The sequence below is a fragment of the Cannabis sativa genome, chromosome 6, assembly GCF_029168945.1.
Source record: "Cannabis sativa cultivar Pink pepper isolate KNU-18-1 chromosome 6, ASM2916894v1, whole genome shotgun sequence".
NCBI classification, from domain to species: domain Eukaryota; kingdom Viridiplantae; phylum Streptophyta; class Magnoliopsida; order Rosales; family Cannabaceae; genus Cannabis; species Cannabis sativa.
Window position 1 is genome coordinate 802,903 of NC_083606.1, and position 15,523 is coordinate 818,425.

Genomic DNA, 15,523 nt, shown 5'->3' on the forward strand with positions numbered 1-15,523 from the left:
AATGCCTATTGCTTCTACAACAGCCACCTCCACTTGGACCGCAGTGTACTTCATCCTTCCCTCAATCAACAAACCATCGGAGTTTCTAGCCACCATACCCAAACCGAAGCTCCTCCCTTCATCAAAGATTGCCGCGTCGACGTTTATCTTGACACTAGTACCGTCAGGAGGTGTCCACTGCTCACCAACATCAGCAGCCGTAAGGATCGGCCACGATGAATCCGAAGATATTTGAGCAGTTTTCCATTGGTCAAGATAGCGAAACGCATACGAAACAACATGTTCAAAAATAAATGGTTTCTTGTTCCACACCAGGTTGTTCCTGGCTCCCCAAACCGCCCAACACACGGCCACAATTCTGCAATTTACAGCAGCAGAGTTGTTGCTGAAAGCCACAATTTTGCAATAATAGTATATAAGTTGTTGCTGAAAGCCACAACTTATATACTATTATTCTACCTAAACATAAAAATATTTCTCTCATTTTAACTTCTCCATTTTCTAAACTCACCATAGTGTACTACTTACCAATGCGCTCCGCTCACCACCACTCAATTTAATTCTTTTTTAACCAATTAGATGGTATAATCAATAATTTTTACAAAATACAAAGTTAAAAATATTATTTACCTTTTTTTTTATCACTATAAAAAATATCACTTAGTTTTAGTCACAATAAAATTTCAAAAGTCATAATAATTTGTTTAACTAAATGTGGTTTATTTAGTCGCAATACTTGTTGTGACTACAACTAAATTAGTGACATTTTGTATCCAAATATTATGTTTTAGTCACAAGTAACTTTTTGATATAACTAAAAGTTACATTAGTCATAAAAAATTTGTGACTAAAAAATTTATCATATAGTTATTTTTTGTAGTGGTTATATGATTAAAATATCAAACATGTATATATATATATATAGTACCTATAAATGAATTAGAATTGTTGAAAACACTTTAAATTAATTATCTTTACCTTTTAAAATACAATCAGATAGACTATTTAGAAGTAGTTGTTTTTCCAAATTTTATTTAGTTTTATTACATACATTTAAAATAGTAATTTAGGGGGATCAATTGGGTATGGAAAAGAAATAAGTTAAAATGAAACTATGAAAATTCCAAATACAATCTTTTACATAATTACTTCATATATCCCAGAAAGAAATAGCTTTTTTCACATGAAATACTTATACATTTACAAGAAATTGTAATTAATTGACAAATTAATTAATCATCTTAATTAGTACTTCACTGTAATAGGACTCCTCACAGTGTGTTTTCCATCAGACCATTTCAACTCTCCAAAAACATAATCCTTAATAGGCTTATTTCCAACAACCTTAGCCTTCAAAACAATCTCAAATGTTTTCTCCTCACCAATTTTGTTAAATTTCAACATTGCAGGCTTTACATAAGCCGAAAATCCAATCGGGGCTCTCACAAAAGCCTTGTAGGTCCCCCGAGTGCCAACATTCCTAACTCTTCTAGTAATAGTCACCAATCGCGAACCAACTCGAGGGACTGAAATTGAAGGGTAGTTAAGGTTAGCCATGTTGAAAGACTTAGGGCATTTGTATGATTTGTTAGCGAATACTTGAAGGGCGGTTGCATTGTATCCACGAGCACATAAGAAGTTTAAGTAATCGTCGATGGTTATGTCGTAGACAAGTCCAGGGTCCATAGCTCGGTTTGGTTGGATATGGCCAGCACCATAGGCAAAAGGTGTTGCCTTTTTCATGGTTGAGTCCATTATTGGTTTTATAGTCCCATCTCTAGTTTTGGCTACAATTCAAGTAAGAAAATTTTAGTGTAAATTATAATACATAGAAGTGTTATAGAATGTTTATTATAACACAAAAAAATGTTGTTTTACCTGTTGTCATTATAGCTGATTTTATAGCAGCTGCACTCCAATTTGGATGAAGTGTTTTAAGAAGGCCAACAACTCCAGAAACATGAGGGCATGACATGGATGTTCCCGACTCGACATTGAATGGAACTCGACGGTGATCTGATTCAATATCGGACGGTCCTGTTGCTTCTGTGTATGCAGCAATTATGTTCACTCCAGGAGCTGTTATGTCAGGCTACAATAGCAAAAACATTAAAAGAAATTAGATTGTATACCCACTTTACTTTATACCTGTTTTAATTTTTATTTTTATTTCCATATTCTTTAAAATATACCCATTTTTATAAATGATGTCCCCATTATACCCCTTAGATTAATGTAAATTATGTACTACACTGATTAAGTAAAGGGAGAAGGTATATTAGACAATCCACTCACAAAAGTTGGTACATTTAATGAAATATAATATGAGAGTATTTTCGATTAATGAATACAAAAAAGAAGTATTTCTAACTTATTCCAAAACATTAAATAAAATTAAAAAAAAAAACACTAAAAAGAAAAAATTAATTATGCTAACCTTGAGAATAGTTGGTTCAATGGTATTAGGCCCTCTAGAAGAGAATGAAGCCATGGATGGAGATCGCTTCACATCAAAGACAGTGGTTGCTTGAGCAATGTATGCCATAGGAGACCTAAAAGGAGAAAATTAAAGTTGAAACTAAACAATACGTAAAAATATTATATATTTTATGAGAAAAATAAAAAAAAAAAAAACAAATCCATAGAATAACATTTTTGAAAAAAGTTCACATATATTTTTGTAAACTTTTGTCATAAAAACCGTAAACCCTAACTAAAACTTCTTTTCAATATAAAATGAAAAAAGGAAAAGCATTAGCCTAGTACTTGGTTGATTTGATGTAGTTAAAGACCAAATTCCCATCATTGTAACTGATATGAGAAGCTGGAAGAAAATGAGGATCAGCAATGAGATCATTTCCACTAATGAGATCATTAACAAGAATCATTCCAACTGCACCGGCAAGAGCGGCCTCTTGACCCTTTTCGATTCGAGCAATGTCGCCTCTAACGCAAACTAAGATCTTCTCCTTCACCTTCTTGGGATCAACAGTGTTAGGTTTACATAACAATCTGAAATTAAATTATGTTAATTAGCATTAGTGTACAAAAAAAAAGTGAATATTATAGACAACATTATATATAATGTTAATAAAACATATTTAGATTTTTTATACTTACGCTTCTGAAGCATTGGCTTTGGTCAACTTAGCATTGTCTCCACTTATCAATGGATACATCTTTGGAGATGGTAATGGTATGGAAGAAAGACTTTGACCCTATCATATACATTGGTAGAATATGTTAAAAGAGAATTCAAAACATTTATTGAAAGTACAACAATTTTTGTTTAACATTGTTTTAAGGGAATTCAACACTACAAAAAAATGTTACATTAAGTGATAATTTTTTAGTCAACATAAAATTTTTGTGACTAAATGTGACTTTTAATCACAACAAAAAAATATTTGTGACTAAAATATAGTATTTAAATACAAGTTGTCACTAATTTAGTTTTAGTCATAATAGATGTTGCGACTAAAAATACATTTAGTCACAACAAACTGTAATTTTGTAACTAATACTTTTTACCAGTGACTTTTTAGTCACAACACAGAAATGATAATTCATAATTAGTTACAATTTTTTTACTTTTAGTCATAAGTTTTGTTGTGACTAAAAGTAAGATATTTTGTAGTGCAAATTTACTAAGCTATGTTTATGACCTCGAAATATCTCAAATTTACTTATATTTAATTGTCAATTACAATTTTTTTTAAAAAAATTAGTGAATGTGAGGCTCTCTTCACTCACCTTGAGGTGCTTTCCATTTCCAAGAGAAACGAAAGCATTGAATTCTCGGTCAATTGTGCTAGCTCCAACGGTTATAATCCATGGCGCCCCATTACCAACAGACCCTTCAGTCGGTCCAGCATTGCCAGCAGAAGCAACAACCACAATACCATTCTTAATGGCATGAAAAGAGCCAATTGAAATAGCATCTTCAAAAAACTCGGTAACAGAACCGCCCAGAGAGACCGAGAGCACATCAACTCCATCAGCAATTGCAGCCTCAAAACCGGCCAAAATGTCAGAGTCAAAGCACATTTCTCCTTCCCAGCATACCTTGTATGCAGCCACGCGTGCCTTGGGAGAGCCACCCTTGGCAGTGCCATTCCCGTTGTTGAACACATTTGCCCCGGGAACAAAGCCGCCTCCCGCAGTGGATAAAGTGTGGGTGCCATGACCGGCATGGTCTCGGGGTGTGTACATGGTTTTGTTGAGTTTAGGGGTTATTTTACGGTTCACAAGCTGGAGAAACATTGAGTAGCCTTTGTTGAAGTACCTTGCTCCTATAAGCTTCCTGTAATTATACATAAAATTTTATTATTATGACAATTTCACTTATTATAAGATTATATTACCAATCCCTTTCAAAAAGAAAAAGTTGAATATATATTATATTATCAAAATGGTTTAATAGTAATGTCATGATATAAAAAAAATCATGTATGATTTCTTTGAAATGTGAAATTTGTTAGGTTTTTTTAGGTAATTTAGTTGTCAAAATATTTTTTAATTAATATGTATTTTTATTGAGCATTTAAATTGTTTTAATTATATTGATTTTGTGCATTAAATTACTCTTTTTTTCTAAGAAAAGATTCATTCTCAGCTGAACTCTTTTTGGTTTCGGAAACTTCTTGTAAGAGAATGAATTCTCTTATGGAAAGTTGTCTAGCTTTGAAAAACTTGACTTTCCCTTTTTCTAATGGATGATTTCGGTTTTCTCTTTATTAGAACAAATCAAATAAACTTTATTTGGTAGGTTTGAAGTCCAAATTTGTGATCTTGGTTCAATTTGGAAAGTTTCCTTTCTGGTTTTGATCTGCTGTTGCAAAACCCAATTCTAATGCTGCAAATCAGAAATTTTTTTAAGAAAGTTTTGTACAGCTGGGAAATCATTTTTGTGGCTGTCTCTAGGGTTGTTATGTTCTATAAATAGGACCTAGAGAGCAGCCAAACAAATTTATCTCTTCTAGTCTCATATTTTTATATCTTTCTTTGTGAGAAGAATGTTTCATTTGTAAAAACCTAGAGTGTTCAACTAGGTTTTGGTTTTCTTATTATGATCTCATACTATTCTTAGAATAGGCTGAACAGAAGCTTTGAACAAGCGTGGGTCTTCGGGAGAAGACTTTTCCAAGTCTCATTTCGGGAAGAAGTGAGCATATATCTTCGGGAGAAGATTTGTTTAATCCTTACTTCGGGAGGAAGTAAGCATACATCAATAACTGAAGGGAGTTCACTACTTAGTGTGTTTCAGAGATCAGATTAGCAAGGTGGATTACAAAGGGTTGCGACAAATCACTAGAGGGAGTCTAAATTTGTTTAAGTCAATTGCTTCTGTAATCTTTGATACTTTACTAAGTAATTTCATTCTCTGGGTGTGGCCCCGTGAACTAGTAGTGTTTGAAAGAGCATTGATACCACATACAATTCTCGTGTGTCAAATTTTTAAATTTTGCACTATTTATTTCTGGTTTGTTTCTGCAAAACTGTGTTCTGCAGTAACAGAATTACATTATGCTGCTGCAGAGTGTTACAACAGTATTTATATTAAAATTTAGTATAACTATTGGCATTTGCAAAAATTCAATTTTTCAAAATTTATTTATTTATGACCAGGACCGGCCCTGAGTTGAAATGGGCTATAGGCAAAAATTTTTTTTTAAGCTTTTACTATAAAGATAAATGGTATTTTTAAAAATTATTAAAAGATATGTATTTTTTATAATGTATTTTTTTTATTTGAAGTGCGGGCCTAACTCGCCTATGCCTAGGGACGGCCCTGTTAATGACTCATAGCACTTTTCCATAACATAAACTACAAATATGCTATAAAAAAGTACTTCTGCACAAATATTTTCTTCCCCATTCTAACATTATGTATTCTTTGATACTATTATTTTATTATTTATTTTTTTTACAAAAAAATCAAATTTTAATTGCAAGAGAATTTGTTAACAATTTTTTTTATATATAATTTAATCACACCAAACATAATATTTATCTAACCACTGAAAATACTTGAATGTGAAAAACAAAGAAATGAACCTGTTACAGCGAAACCCATCTTTGACATCATCTTGGCAAATTCCTTTCCACTTCTTTGGGATGGGTCCAATCCCTTCATCACTAAAACTCTTTGATTCTGGCCAAGCACCTACCAAAATTTTAAGCAAAAAACAATACTTAAAGTTATATCCATTTCATGGATTTTAGAAACTAAAAAATAATGGTAGATTTTTCATAAGAAATCTTAAAAGTGAGATATTCACCTGTGTCTAGGTTTCCGATAATTGTATTTTCACCATATCGCGCCTTTTTCCATAATGAACTCTTGGGAATAACACCATTTTGCTCCAAATCAAGAAAAGACCATGAATGGGTTGTATGTAGTTTCTTTGGTTTGCTTTCGAAAACCGACAACACTTTTGGATGCTCTACATTAACAGAATGGAAACTACTTATTATTACACATAAAAAATAGAGTAAAAACGGAAAGAAATGATGAGAAAAATCGAGTAAGATTCTTACTTGCAATCTCAGAAGCTTCAGCCTCATCAAGAACTGCTGCAAAGCCATTAATGTATCTATTATATGAGTAAAGAATGGAATCTTTTGCCTTTTCCTCGCTGCATAAAAATTAGATCGAAACAAAATTAAGAGAACAAAAACACAATTAATATTATTACAAAATACACTATTTACGTCATTCAACGTCATTGATTAACACAATTGGCATGTACACTAATGCAATAGTTAATTGTGAGTCAGGCGACTAATGCTAAACATTTGCATCAATTTACAATTGAACGGAAGATTTTTGTTTTTTTTTTTTGTGAGAAAAAATAATTTATTGTTTGCGTCAGTGGGTCCCGAACACAAACATCGCTTGTGTCAATTATCAATCGATGCATCTATGCAATTTCATCTGTTGATAACCGACGCAAACACCCAAACATATACATTAGACGATTACACGTTGGTTTAGTGAACCAACACAACAAAACCGACAAGAAATACCTTTTTTTTTTTGTAGTGAAAACTAAAAGAAAAAAAAATAGGAACAATTAAATTTTTGTATCAAAGTTATGTACCTCCCCTTGTAAGTTCCGAGCAAGGTGTAATGAGAAGATGTGGCGGTTTCTAGATCAACCGAGGTAGGGTTTGGGCCATGCGAATGTGCTCCCATGTACACAATGTAAGACTAAATGAATATCAAAGACAATTAAAGACATTTCAGTATATAGATCAGAGGAAAGAAAATGTTGAAAATGAATTATTAGAAAATAGTTTATGCTTTGTTTACCTTTTGAATGGCTTTGGTTGGTGATAGAAACAAAGAGAAAAGAAGTAACATTGGGACAAGAATAAGAGAAGAAGAAACTACACTATGTCCCATGGCTTCAATTTCTTCCTTTTCTCTTTTGTATCTAAGAATAAAGAAAAAGTTAAACAATGTGAATTTTTTACTTGAAAATTAGGCTGTAGTTTCATCTGTTTTTAAAGCTTGATTTTGGCTATTTTAGGAAGCAAAATATTTGTTTAAGTAACTGCATGTGGTGATCATTTTCACTCATATTATTACTACTACTAAACAAAACCTATCTATATATAAATAATAATAGTAATGACACTTCATTTTGTTCAACTTAAAACAAAATTTTATAGTGACATTTCCTTTCCTCCAAAAAATAATAGCTAATATTCTTTCCTTCGTAAAGGTCTCTTGTAAAAATGGATAATGTACCGTTTTGGATTGATGACTATATATATATATTGGGATTGTGCATTTGAGTCTTTTTTCCATTCAAGAATTTCTATATCATAAAATTTTTTATGGATTAATGACATTTTTGTGATTTGTCTTAGACTAGATTTGCACATTGCTCATATTTATATATGACTATGATCCAAGGATTAGAATTTAAAGCATGTGAAAATATATAGAGCCAAGATTGAATTGTAGGGGGGCTAATAGCGCGAGCAGCATGTATGATGATAAGGCTTCATATATAGTAATTTTAATGACTGACATTCTTTTTTAGACAGTGCTAACTATTTATGAGTGATCTAATATAATTTATTTAGATTAATTTAAAATTTTATAAATATTTTTATGTAATAAAATATAATACATGAATCAAATTATAATCTAATAGTTAATAATACTTATAAAAGTAATTAATTATCGACCTATATTGACTAGAAAATATTTTTTACATCATCTTAATGTCTAAAATAAATGATTAAATTGATGGTAGAGCATATTTAAAGATAGTTAGTGGTTGATTATAGTAAAATTAACAATATGAATAGTGTTAAAAAAATGTATAATGGTTGAAAATGATCATATATAAGTCAATTAATATAAAAAACACTTAATTTGTATATACATTATTTTTAATAAAGCTATCTTATTTATTTAGTATGATAGACCTATAATTATATAATTATATATATTTTATGAATATACAATATATGATAAATCTATGACTATAGTACACTTTTTCTACAGCGTGCTTCAATAGACAATATTTCGGTATACAAAAGGGTTTTTTAGTCTAATTTTTCGTTTTATTCCAGTCTATTTAAAACATGAAGATTGGTGGAACTACCAGCCTACTCAAACCAGTAGTTGGTATTGGAGATTAATCCAAACGAAGGATTAGTTTGAAGCGTTTCAATTCTCTGTCAATCAGGTTTGTAAAAATCTTTTTCCCGCCTCCTTTACATCTATTTGGTATGCTTCTCGAATTTGGTCTCGGTTTAGCATTTCGAAATATTATTTTATTACTTGGATGGCTGGTTGGAAAACGCTGAAAACTAAAAATAGACTCAAGGTGTTTTAGAGACTGATGAAATATGTCCTTTGTGTGAGATTGAGTTGGAAACTCATGGACACTTATTCATTCAATGTGAATTTAGCAAGAGACTTACAAAAGAGTTGTTGAGTTGGATTGGAATTGGCTCTCATGAGATTTACAACTTTTAAAGTATATATCTTGAATTATATATAAGAGGGATCAAAGTGAGTAAAGTAAAAAATGAAACTTATATTCTTGTCTTTTAACTCTTGTAAGGAAATAGAGCCCTTTGGTCTCGTGAGATGAGAACCCTTAAAGTGCTTGTTTTATTTGCAATTTGATTGTAATTGTTCTTTTGATGCAATACAAGGATCTTATTTATATCCAAAAAAAAAATATATATTGTTAAACAATTATAGTTGTGTTGGCTTTTTATTTATTTAGTTTATATTGAATTACTTTATATACTATTTTTTAATTTTTTTTTTCAAATTTACGGCTTAAGTTGCTTCGGTAATTTCTATGTGTGGGTTGATATGTGGATTTTAGATGCGATTTATATTTCTCTGTTGGTTGTTATATGGGTTTTTATGTAGATTTACGTTAAAAAGAAAACTGTTTTGAAGGTGTCAAATTGCAAAAAAGAAAACTTTTTTATGTTAGTTTTAAATATTTTGTTTTATTTTAATATTAATAATTTTTTAAAATATGTAAATAATATAAACTGAGCATAGTTGAAAATAAATCTTAAAAAAAGATAAGTTACTTAGTTTGGAAAATAAATCATTTATTTATATATTTTATTTCTACTTCTACAATTATATTTCTTATTTTCACATATTTTAAAAACGCGTAAAATGAAATATATTTTAATTATTTGATCATATGTGTTAAAATAAAAATTAAACATTATCTTTCCAAAAATTATTAAATATTAACACAAAAAATAAATTAATGAATATAAAATGAATAAATAATTAAAAATCAACAAAATTACAATTATTTAAATATTAAGAACTTAATGTTTATAAATAATAAAATTTTGGGATCACTGTACCAAAACTTATATGCCTAGGGACTAATTTGCAATAAAGAAAAAAATGATGATCAACTTGAAAAACTTTAAGTACAAATAAGTCTTTGTTAATTATTGCTTTATTTGTAATACTGATTTTTTTCCTTTAGGACTTTAGCTATTAATGGAGAATATTGTAAAGAGCTTGATATGTGTGTAAGTTTGACCATAAAAATTAATAGCTTAATTTGTGAGCAATTCCACTTGCTATGCGGGTTGTAAGTTTGACCTTAGTTATGAATTATTTTTTGAGTATTCAAAATAGTTTATGGGTTAATTAATATGAAAAATACAAGATAATATAACAAGAATTAGCTAATTATGTGAAAAATTACTAGGAGTAATCAAATAAACCTATGGCTAACCCAATAACGAAAGTTCCGTAAGAAAAAGGCTACTATATTGAGACAAAAGATTTATTTCTAAAGAGATTCTATTCGGAATTATTATATTCCAAGATCCAATATTGAAATAATTTCAGAGGTTTTCCTTGATTTTGTTCGTGTCAACAAACAATTCAAAATGCCTCGACTTTTTTACAACAGGTCCGAATCAAATAGCAATAATTTGAAACACTTTTTTTTACACTACTATTTCAAAAACTCAAGGACAAAATCGTAAAATAATTGATGAAACAACAAAGGGATTTGTTATTAACATTTAATAATAATAATTAAAAAAAGTAAATTTAAGGAAAGTTTTATTAAAATATATACATAAGAATGCACATTTGATCATCACCTTGAAATTTACAATTTTATTGATTAAAATCCAACATTGAATAATGGGGTTCTGTCAACAATGAAATCACAATGATTTTGTGTAAAATTATTGTACAGAATTTTATGCTCAATCCCTACACAACTACTTTTTTTCATTCACATAAATCAACTTAGAATTTCACTGCAATAGGACTCCTCACAATGTGTTTGCCATCAGACCATTTCAACTCACCAAAAGTGTATGTCTTAGGCTTTCCAACAACATTAGCCTTGAAAACAATCTCAAATGTCTTCTCCTCACCAACTTTGTCGAAATTCAAGATTGCAGGCTTGACATAAACCGAAACACCTGCTGGAGCTCTCAAAAGCGCCTTGTATATTCCTGGCCCGCCAACATTCTTAACTCTTCTAGTAACAACCATGGTTCGCTTACCAAGTTTGGGGATTGAAATCGAAGGGTAGTTCAAGTTAACCAAGCTGAAAGACTTGGGGCAATTGTATGGTTTGTGGGCGAATAATTTAATAGTCGTTGCGTTGTAGCCACGAGCGCATAAGAAGTTCAAGTAATCGTGAGTTTCCATGTCGTAGACAAGTCCAGGGTTCATGGCTCGGTTAGGATGGATATGGCCGGCACCATAGGCAAAAGGTGTGGCTTTTTTCATGTCTGAGTCCAATATTGGCTTCTTAGTCCCATCTCTTGTTCTAGCTGAAATTCAATTGAGAAATTTAGTGTAAATACATAAAAAAAAATAATGTTATAGAATGTCTATATTATAACAAAAAAAAAAGTGTTATCTTTTCACCACAAAAAATCTCACTTTTAGTCACAACAAGAATTTTGACTAAAAGTGAAAAAATTGTGATTTTGTGACTTAAAGTCATATTTAGTCATAAAAAATTTTATGTTGTGACTAAAAATTTATCACTAAAAGTAGCTGTATTTTTGCAGTGTTTACCAGTTGTCATTATAGCTGATTTTATAGCAGCTGCACTCCAATTAGGATAAAGGGTTTTCAAAAGGCCAACAACACCAGAAACATGAGGGCATGCCATGGAAGTTCCCGAATCGACATTAAATGGAACTCGACGACGATCAGTTTCAACATCAGTCGGTGCCGTAGCTTCAGAGTATGCAGCAATGATGTTCACTCCCGGAGCCGTTATGTCAGGCTACAACATATCAAAAAAAAAAAACAAAGTTAAACAAACATTTAGAAAAAAATCCCATAAATCATTAGTAATTAATTAATAAGAAAACCTTAAGAATAGAAGGTTCAATGAAACTAGGCCCTCTAGATGAAAACCCAGCCATAGAAGGAGATTGCTTGACATCAAATAGAGTGGTTGCTTGAGCAATGTGTGCCAAAGGAGACCTAAATAATGATAAAAAAAAATAAATTATGTTATTGAAAGAAATTTCTTCCATTATGATAAAAAAAAAAAAAGAAGAGAAAAAATATTAGTACTTAGTAGATTTGATGTAACTAAAGAGCAAATTTGCATCATTGTAGTTGAGATGAGAAGCTGGAAGATAATGAGGATCAGCAATGACATCATTTCCATCTGTGATAGTATTAGCCAAAATCATTCCGATTGCACCGGCAAGAGCAGCTTGTTGACCCTTTTCGATTCGAGCATTGTCGCCCCTAAGGCAGACTAAGATCTTCCCCTTAGCCTTCTTCGGGTCAAGAGTGTTAGGCTTACATAACAAACTGTTATAAAATTATGTCATCCATCAGTGTTTAACGTATTATATCGTATTGTAATACGACGTATCAAACGAGCTCTGATAAACTGAATTTATTAATTATTTTACTTACGCTTCCGAAGCATTTGCTTTGGCCAACTTAGCATCAGCTCCAGTTAGTAATGGAAACATATTTTTAGATGGTAATGGTATTGAAGAAAGACTTTGACCCTGTCATATTTACAATTGGATGAATTATATTAATAAAAGAGAATTTAAATTGTGTTATGAAAAAAAAAATCACCTTGAGTATCTTTCCATTTCCAAGAGTGACGGGAGCGGTGAATTCGCGGTCAATTGTGCTAGCTCCAACGGTTATTAACCACGGCGCAGTATTAGCGACAGTCTGTTCACTCGGTCCATCATTACCGGCCGAGGTAATAACGGTCATTCCATGCTTAACAGCATGGAAAGAGCCGATTGCAATACCTTCTTGAAAATACTCGACGGCAGCACCGCCAAGGGAGACAGAAAGCACATCAACTCCATCGGCTATCGCGGCCTCAAAACCGGCGAGAATGTCGGAATCAAAGCACATGTCTCCATCCCAACACACCTTGTACACAGCCACGCGTGCCTTGGGAGACCCGCCCTTGGCTGTGCCGTTACCATTGTTGAAAACATTTGCCCCGGGGACAAAATTGCCTCCGGCGGTGGATAGGGTGTGGGTGCCGTGGCCGAAAGTGTCGCGGGGAGAGGAAATTGTTTTGCTTTGTAGTGGGGACATTGTACCGTTGACAAGCTTGAGATATGCAAGGTAGCCTTTGTTAAAGTATCTTGCACCTATAAGCTTCCTATAAAAATATAAAAAATAAATAAATTTATTAAAAACAAATGTATGTAATCATAATAAAAATGTATATTATAGTAATTAAAAAAAAATGTATTTAAGCTTGAAATTTCAATTTATTTTTCAAAAATATTGTATTTTACACATTTTTCAAAAAAAAAATAATTTGTTTTATAAAAATGTTATGGTGTGGTGTGAAATATAATATAATAAATATAGTTATGATGTAACATATAATATGAATATATAATTTCAAAATTCACAATTATACAATCATTCCCATGATAACATTACGTAACATTCAAACTATATCAACGGCAAATTCTTCTTCTTAATCTTTTTATAATATTTCAAGTCAAGAATTTGTTATATATATAAAAAAATTGAATGAACCTGTTGCAACGGAATTTATCATTGTTATCATCTTGACATACTCCTTTCCATTTTGATGGAATGGGTCCAATTCCATCATCACTAAAGCTTTTTGATTCTGGCCAAGCACCTAAATACAATTTCATACAAAAATAAAATGGTTACAACAATTTCATGTGATTTTATAAACAATTTAGGGCATAATATCCTAACAAATGAGATACTTACCGGTGTCTAGGTTTCCGATGATTGTATTTTCACCAAACCGTGCCTTTTTCCATAACGAACTTTTCGAAACAACACCATTTTTCTCCAATTCAAGAAAATCCCATGTATGAGTTGTGTGCAATTTCTTTGGCTTGTTTTCAAAAACCGATAACACATTCGGATGCTCTATATCGAAAAAAAAAATTATTACTTATTAAAAACTTAAAAAAAAAACAGAGTAAACAGAGGAAAATAGAGTAAAATTCATACTTGCAATCTCGGTAGCTTCAGCATCATCAAGTACAGCTGCAAAGCCATTAATGTATGTATTATACGAGTAAAGCATCGATTCTTTCGCCTTTTCCTCGCTGCATTAAAATTCGATCGAAACAAAAAAATTTAACAACATATACAACAAAACTAAACAAACAAGAAAAAACAAAGAAGAGAAATTTTTGTGTCAAAATTAGCTAAGTACCTCCCCTTGTAAGTACTGAGCATAGCGTAATGGGACGATGTAGCGGTTTCTAAATCAATCGAGGTAGGGTTCGGGCCATGCGAATGAGCTCCCATGTAGACAATGTAAGACTACATGAAAATCAGACACAATTAGAGAATTTTGATAAGTAAAGAAAAAAGATAACATAAGAAAATGTTATGAAAAAATTTTGGTTAATTTTTAATTTTAATTTTTACCTTTTGAATTGCTTCGGTTGGCGATTGAAACAGAGAGAAAAGAAGTACCATTGGGACAAGAACAAGAGAAGAAGAAGAAACTAAACTATGTCCCATGGCTTCAATTTCTTCTTTTCTCTCTGTATCAAAGAAAAAAAAAAGAAGAAAAAAAATATTTGTCTTGGAAAATAGGCTGCAATTTCCTTTGTTTTTAAAGCTTGATTTTTTGCTATTTTGGGTAGCAAAATATTATTATTAACAAATCTATAAATAGGTTTTTCTTATCTTTATTTTTAAATAATAATAATAGTAATGATTATTTTGGTCAACTTAACAATTTTTTTTCATGTAGGATTTATATTATGATTGGATAAAAATTTGTTGTAATAGTTGTCTTTGCTTAATTTCATCCCAAAATTATATACTCCCTTAATAAAGGTCACTTAAAAATTGGATTAATGACTTTTTTTTATTATGCATTTGGTCACTTTTACGTCCAAAATTTTCTACATTTTTTTTTCTTTTTTTGGTTGACTTGATTTACTCCCATATTTGAATCTATAATTAGGGATGTAAGAAAATTGATGAGAAAAATTTGCATGACATCTACCCGTTTAGATAGATTTTATTTTTATTTAAAATTTTCTGAAAATATATAAACGTTGTTAAATAACTATAACGTATGAGATCGCTTATAAAAAAAAAAAAAAATACTAAAAAACTATCATGAATGTCGATAAAAAAATCTATCAAAATAATTTTTTGAGGAGTTAGAAATTTCTAATATAATGATAAAAATATGTTAAAAATATTGTGTGTTTGAAATGTGAATTACAAAAGAAATAAAGAAAGAAATAATAAAAGATCTTACAAAAAACATTTTTTTTCTTTTTTTGTAAGGACAAAATAATTTTTTTTAAGTCTTATTCTATATAGAGGTACCTTGATATAGAAAAATAAAATAAATAATTAATGACAGCCAATATTCATGTAAAATAAAAATAATGATGTGTATGACACATAAAGAGAAATGCATTATTCAACTTAAAATAAGGTGAAAAGTTTAAATGGTGACACATATAGGAATAAACTTATAAATTAATAAAAGTCAAAATAAAATAA

The 15,523-nt window shown here is 30.7% G+C and overlaps 2 protein-coding genes across 2 annotated transcripts; both read right to left on the reverse strand.

The window, feature by feature from the left end:
• Positions 1 to 1,015: 1,015 nt before the first annotated feature.
• LOC115724462 (subtilisin-like protease SBT5.4) lies at positions 1,016 to 7,408 on the reverse strand. The gene is made up of 10 exons (XM_061117692.1): positions 7,316 to 7,408; positions 7,104 to 7,213; positions 6,541 to 6,638; positions 6,282 to 6,446; positions 6,058 to 6,166; positions 3,708 to 4,303; positions 2,767 to 3,022; positions 2,438 to 2,552; positions 1,879 to 2,092; positions 1,016 to 1,787 (listed from the first exon to the last, which is right to left on the reverse strand). Exons 1-10 carry the CDS (start codon positions 7,406 to 7,408, stop codon positions 1,246 to 1,248), a joined length of 2,298 nt encoding a protein of 765 aa, XP_060973675.1. The 3' UTR covers positions 1,016 to 1,245.
• Positions 7,409 to 10,561: 3,153 nt separating this feature from the next.
• On the reverse strand, positions 10,562 to 14,862 carry LOC115725168 (subtilisin-like protease SBT5.4). Its single transcript, XM_061116761.1, has 11 exons — positions 14,423 to 14,862; positions 14,205 to 14,314; positions 13,997 to 14,094; positions 13,748 to 13,912; positions 13,541 to 13,649; positions 12,602 to 13,151; positions 12,431 to 12,528; positions 12,077 to 12,322; positions 11,869 to 11,983; positions 11,567 to 11,780; positions 10,562 to 11,316 (listed from the first exon to the last, which is right to left on the reverse strand). Exons 1-11 carry the CDS (start codon positions 14,516 to 14,518, stop codon positions 10,781 to 10,783), a joined length of 2,337 nt encoding a protein of 778 aa, XP_060972744.1. The 5' UTR covers positions 14,519 to 14,862; the 3' UTR covers positions 10,562 to 10,780.
• Positions 14,863 to 15,523: the final 661 nt, after the last annotated feature.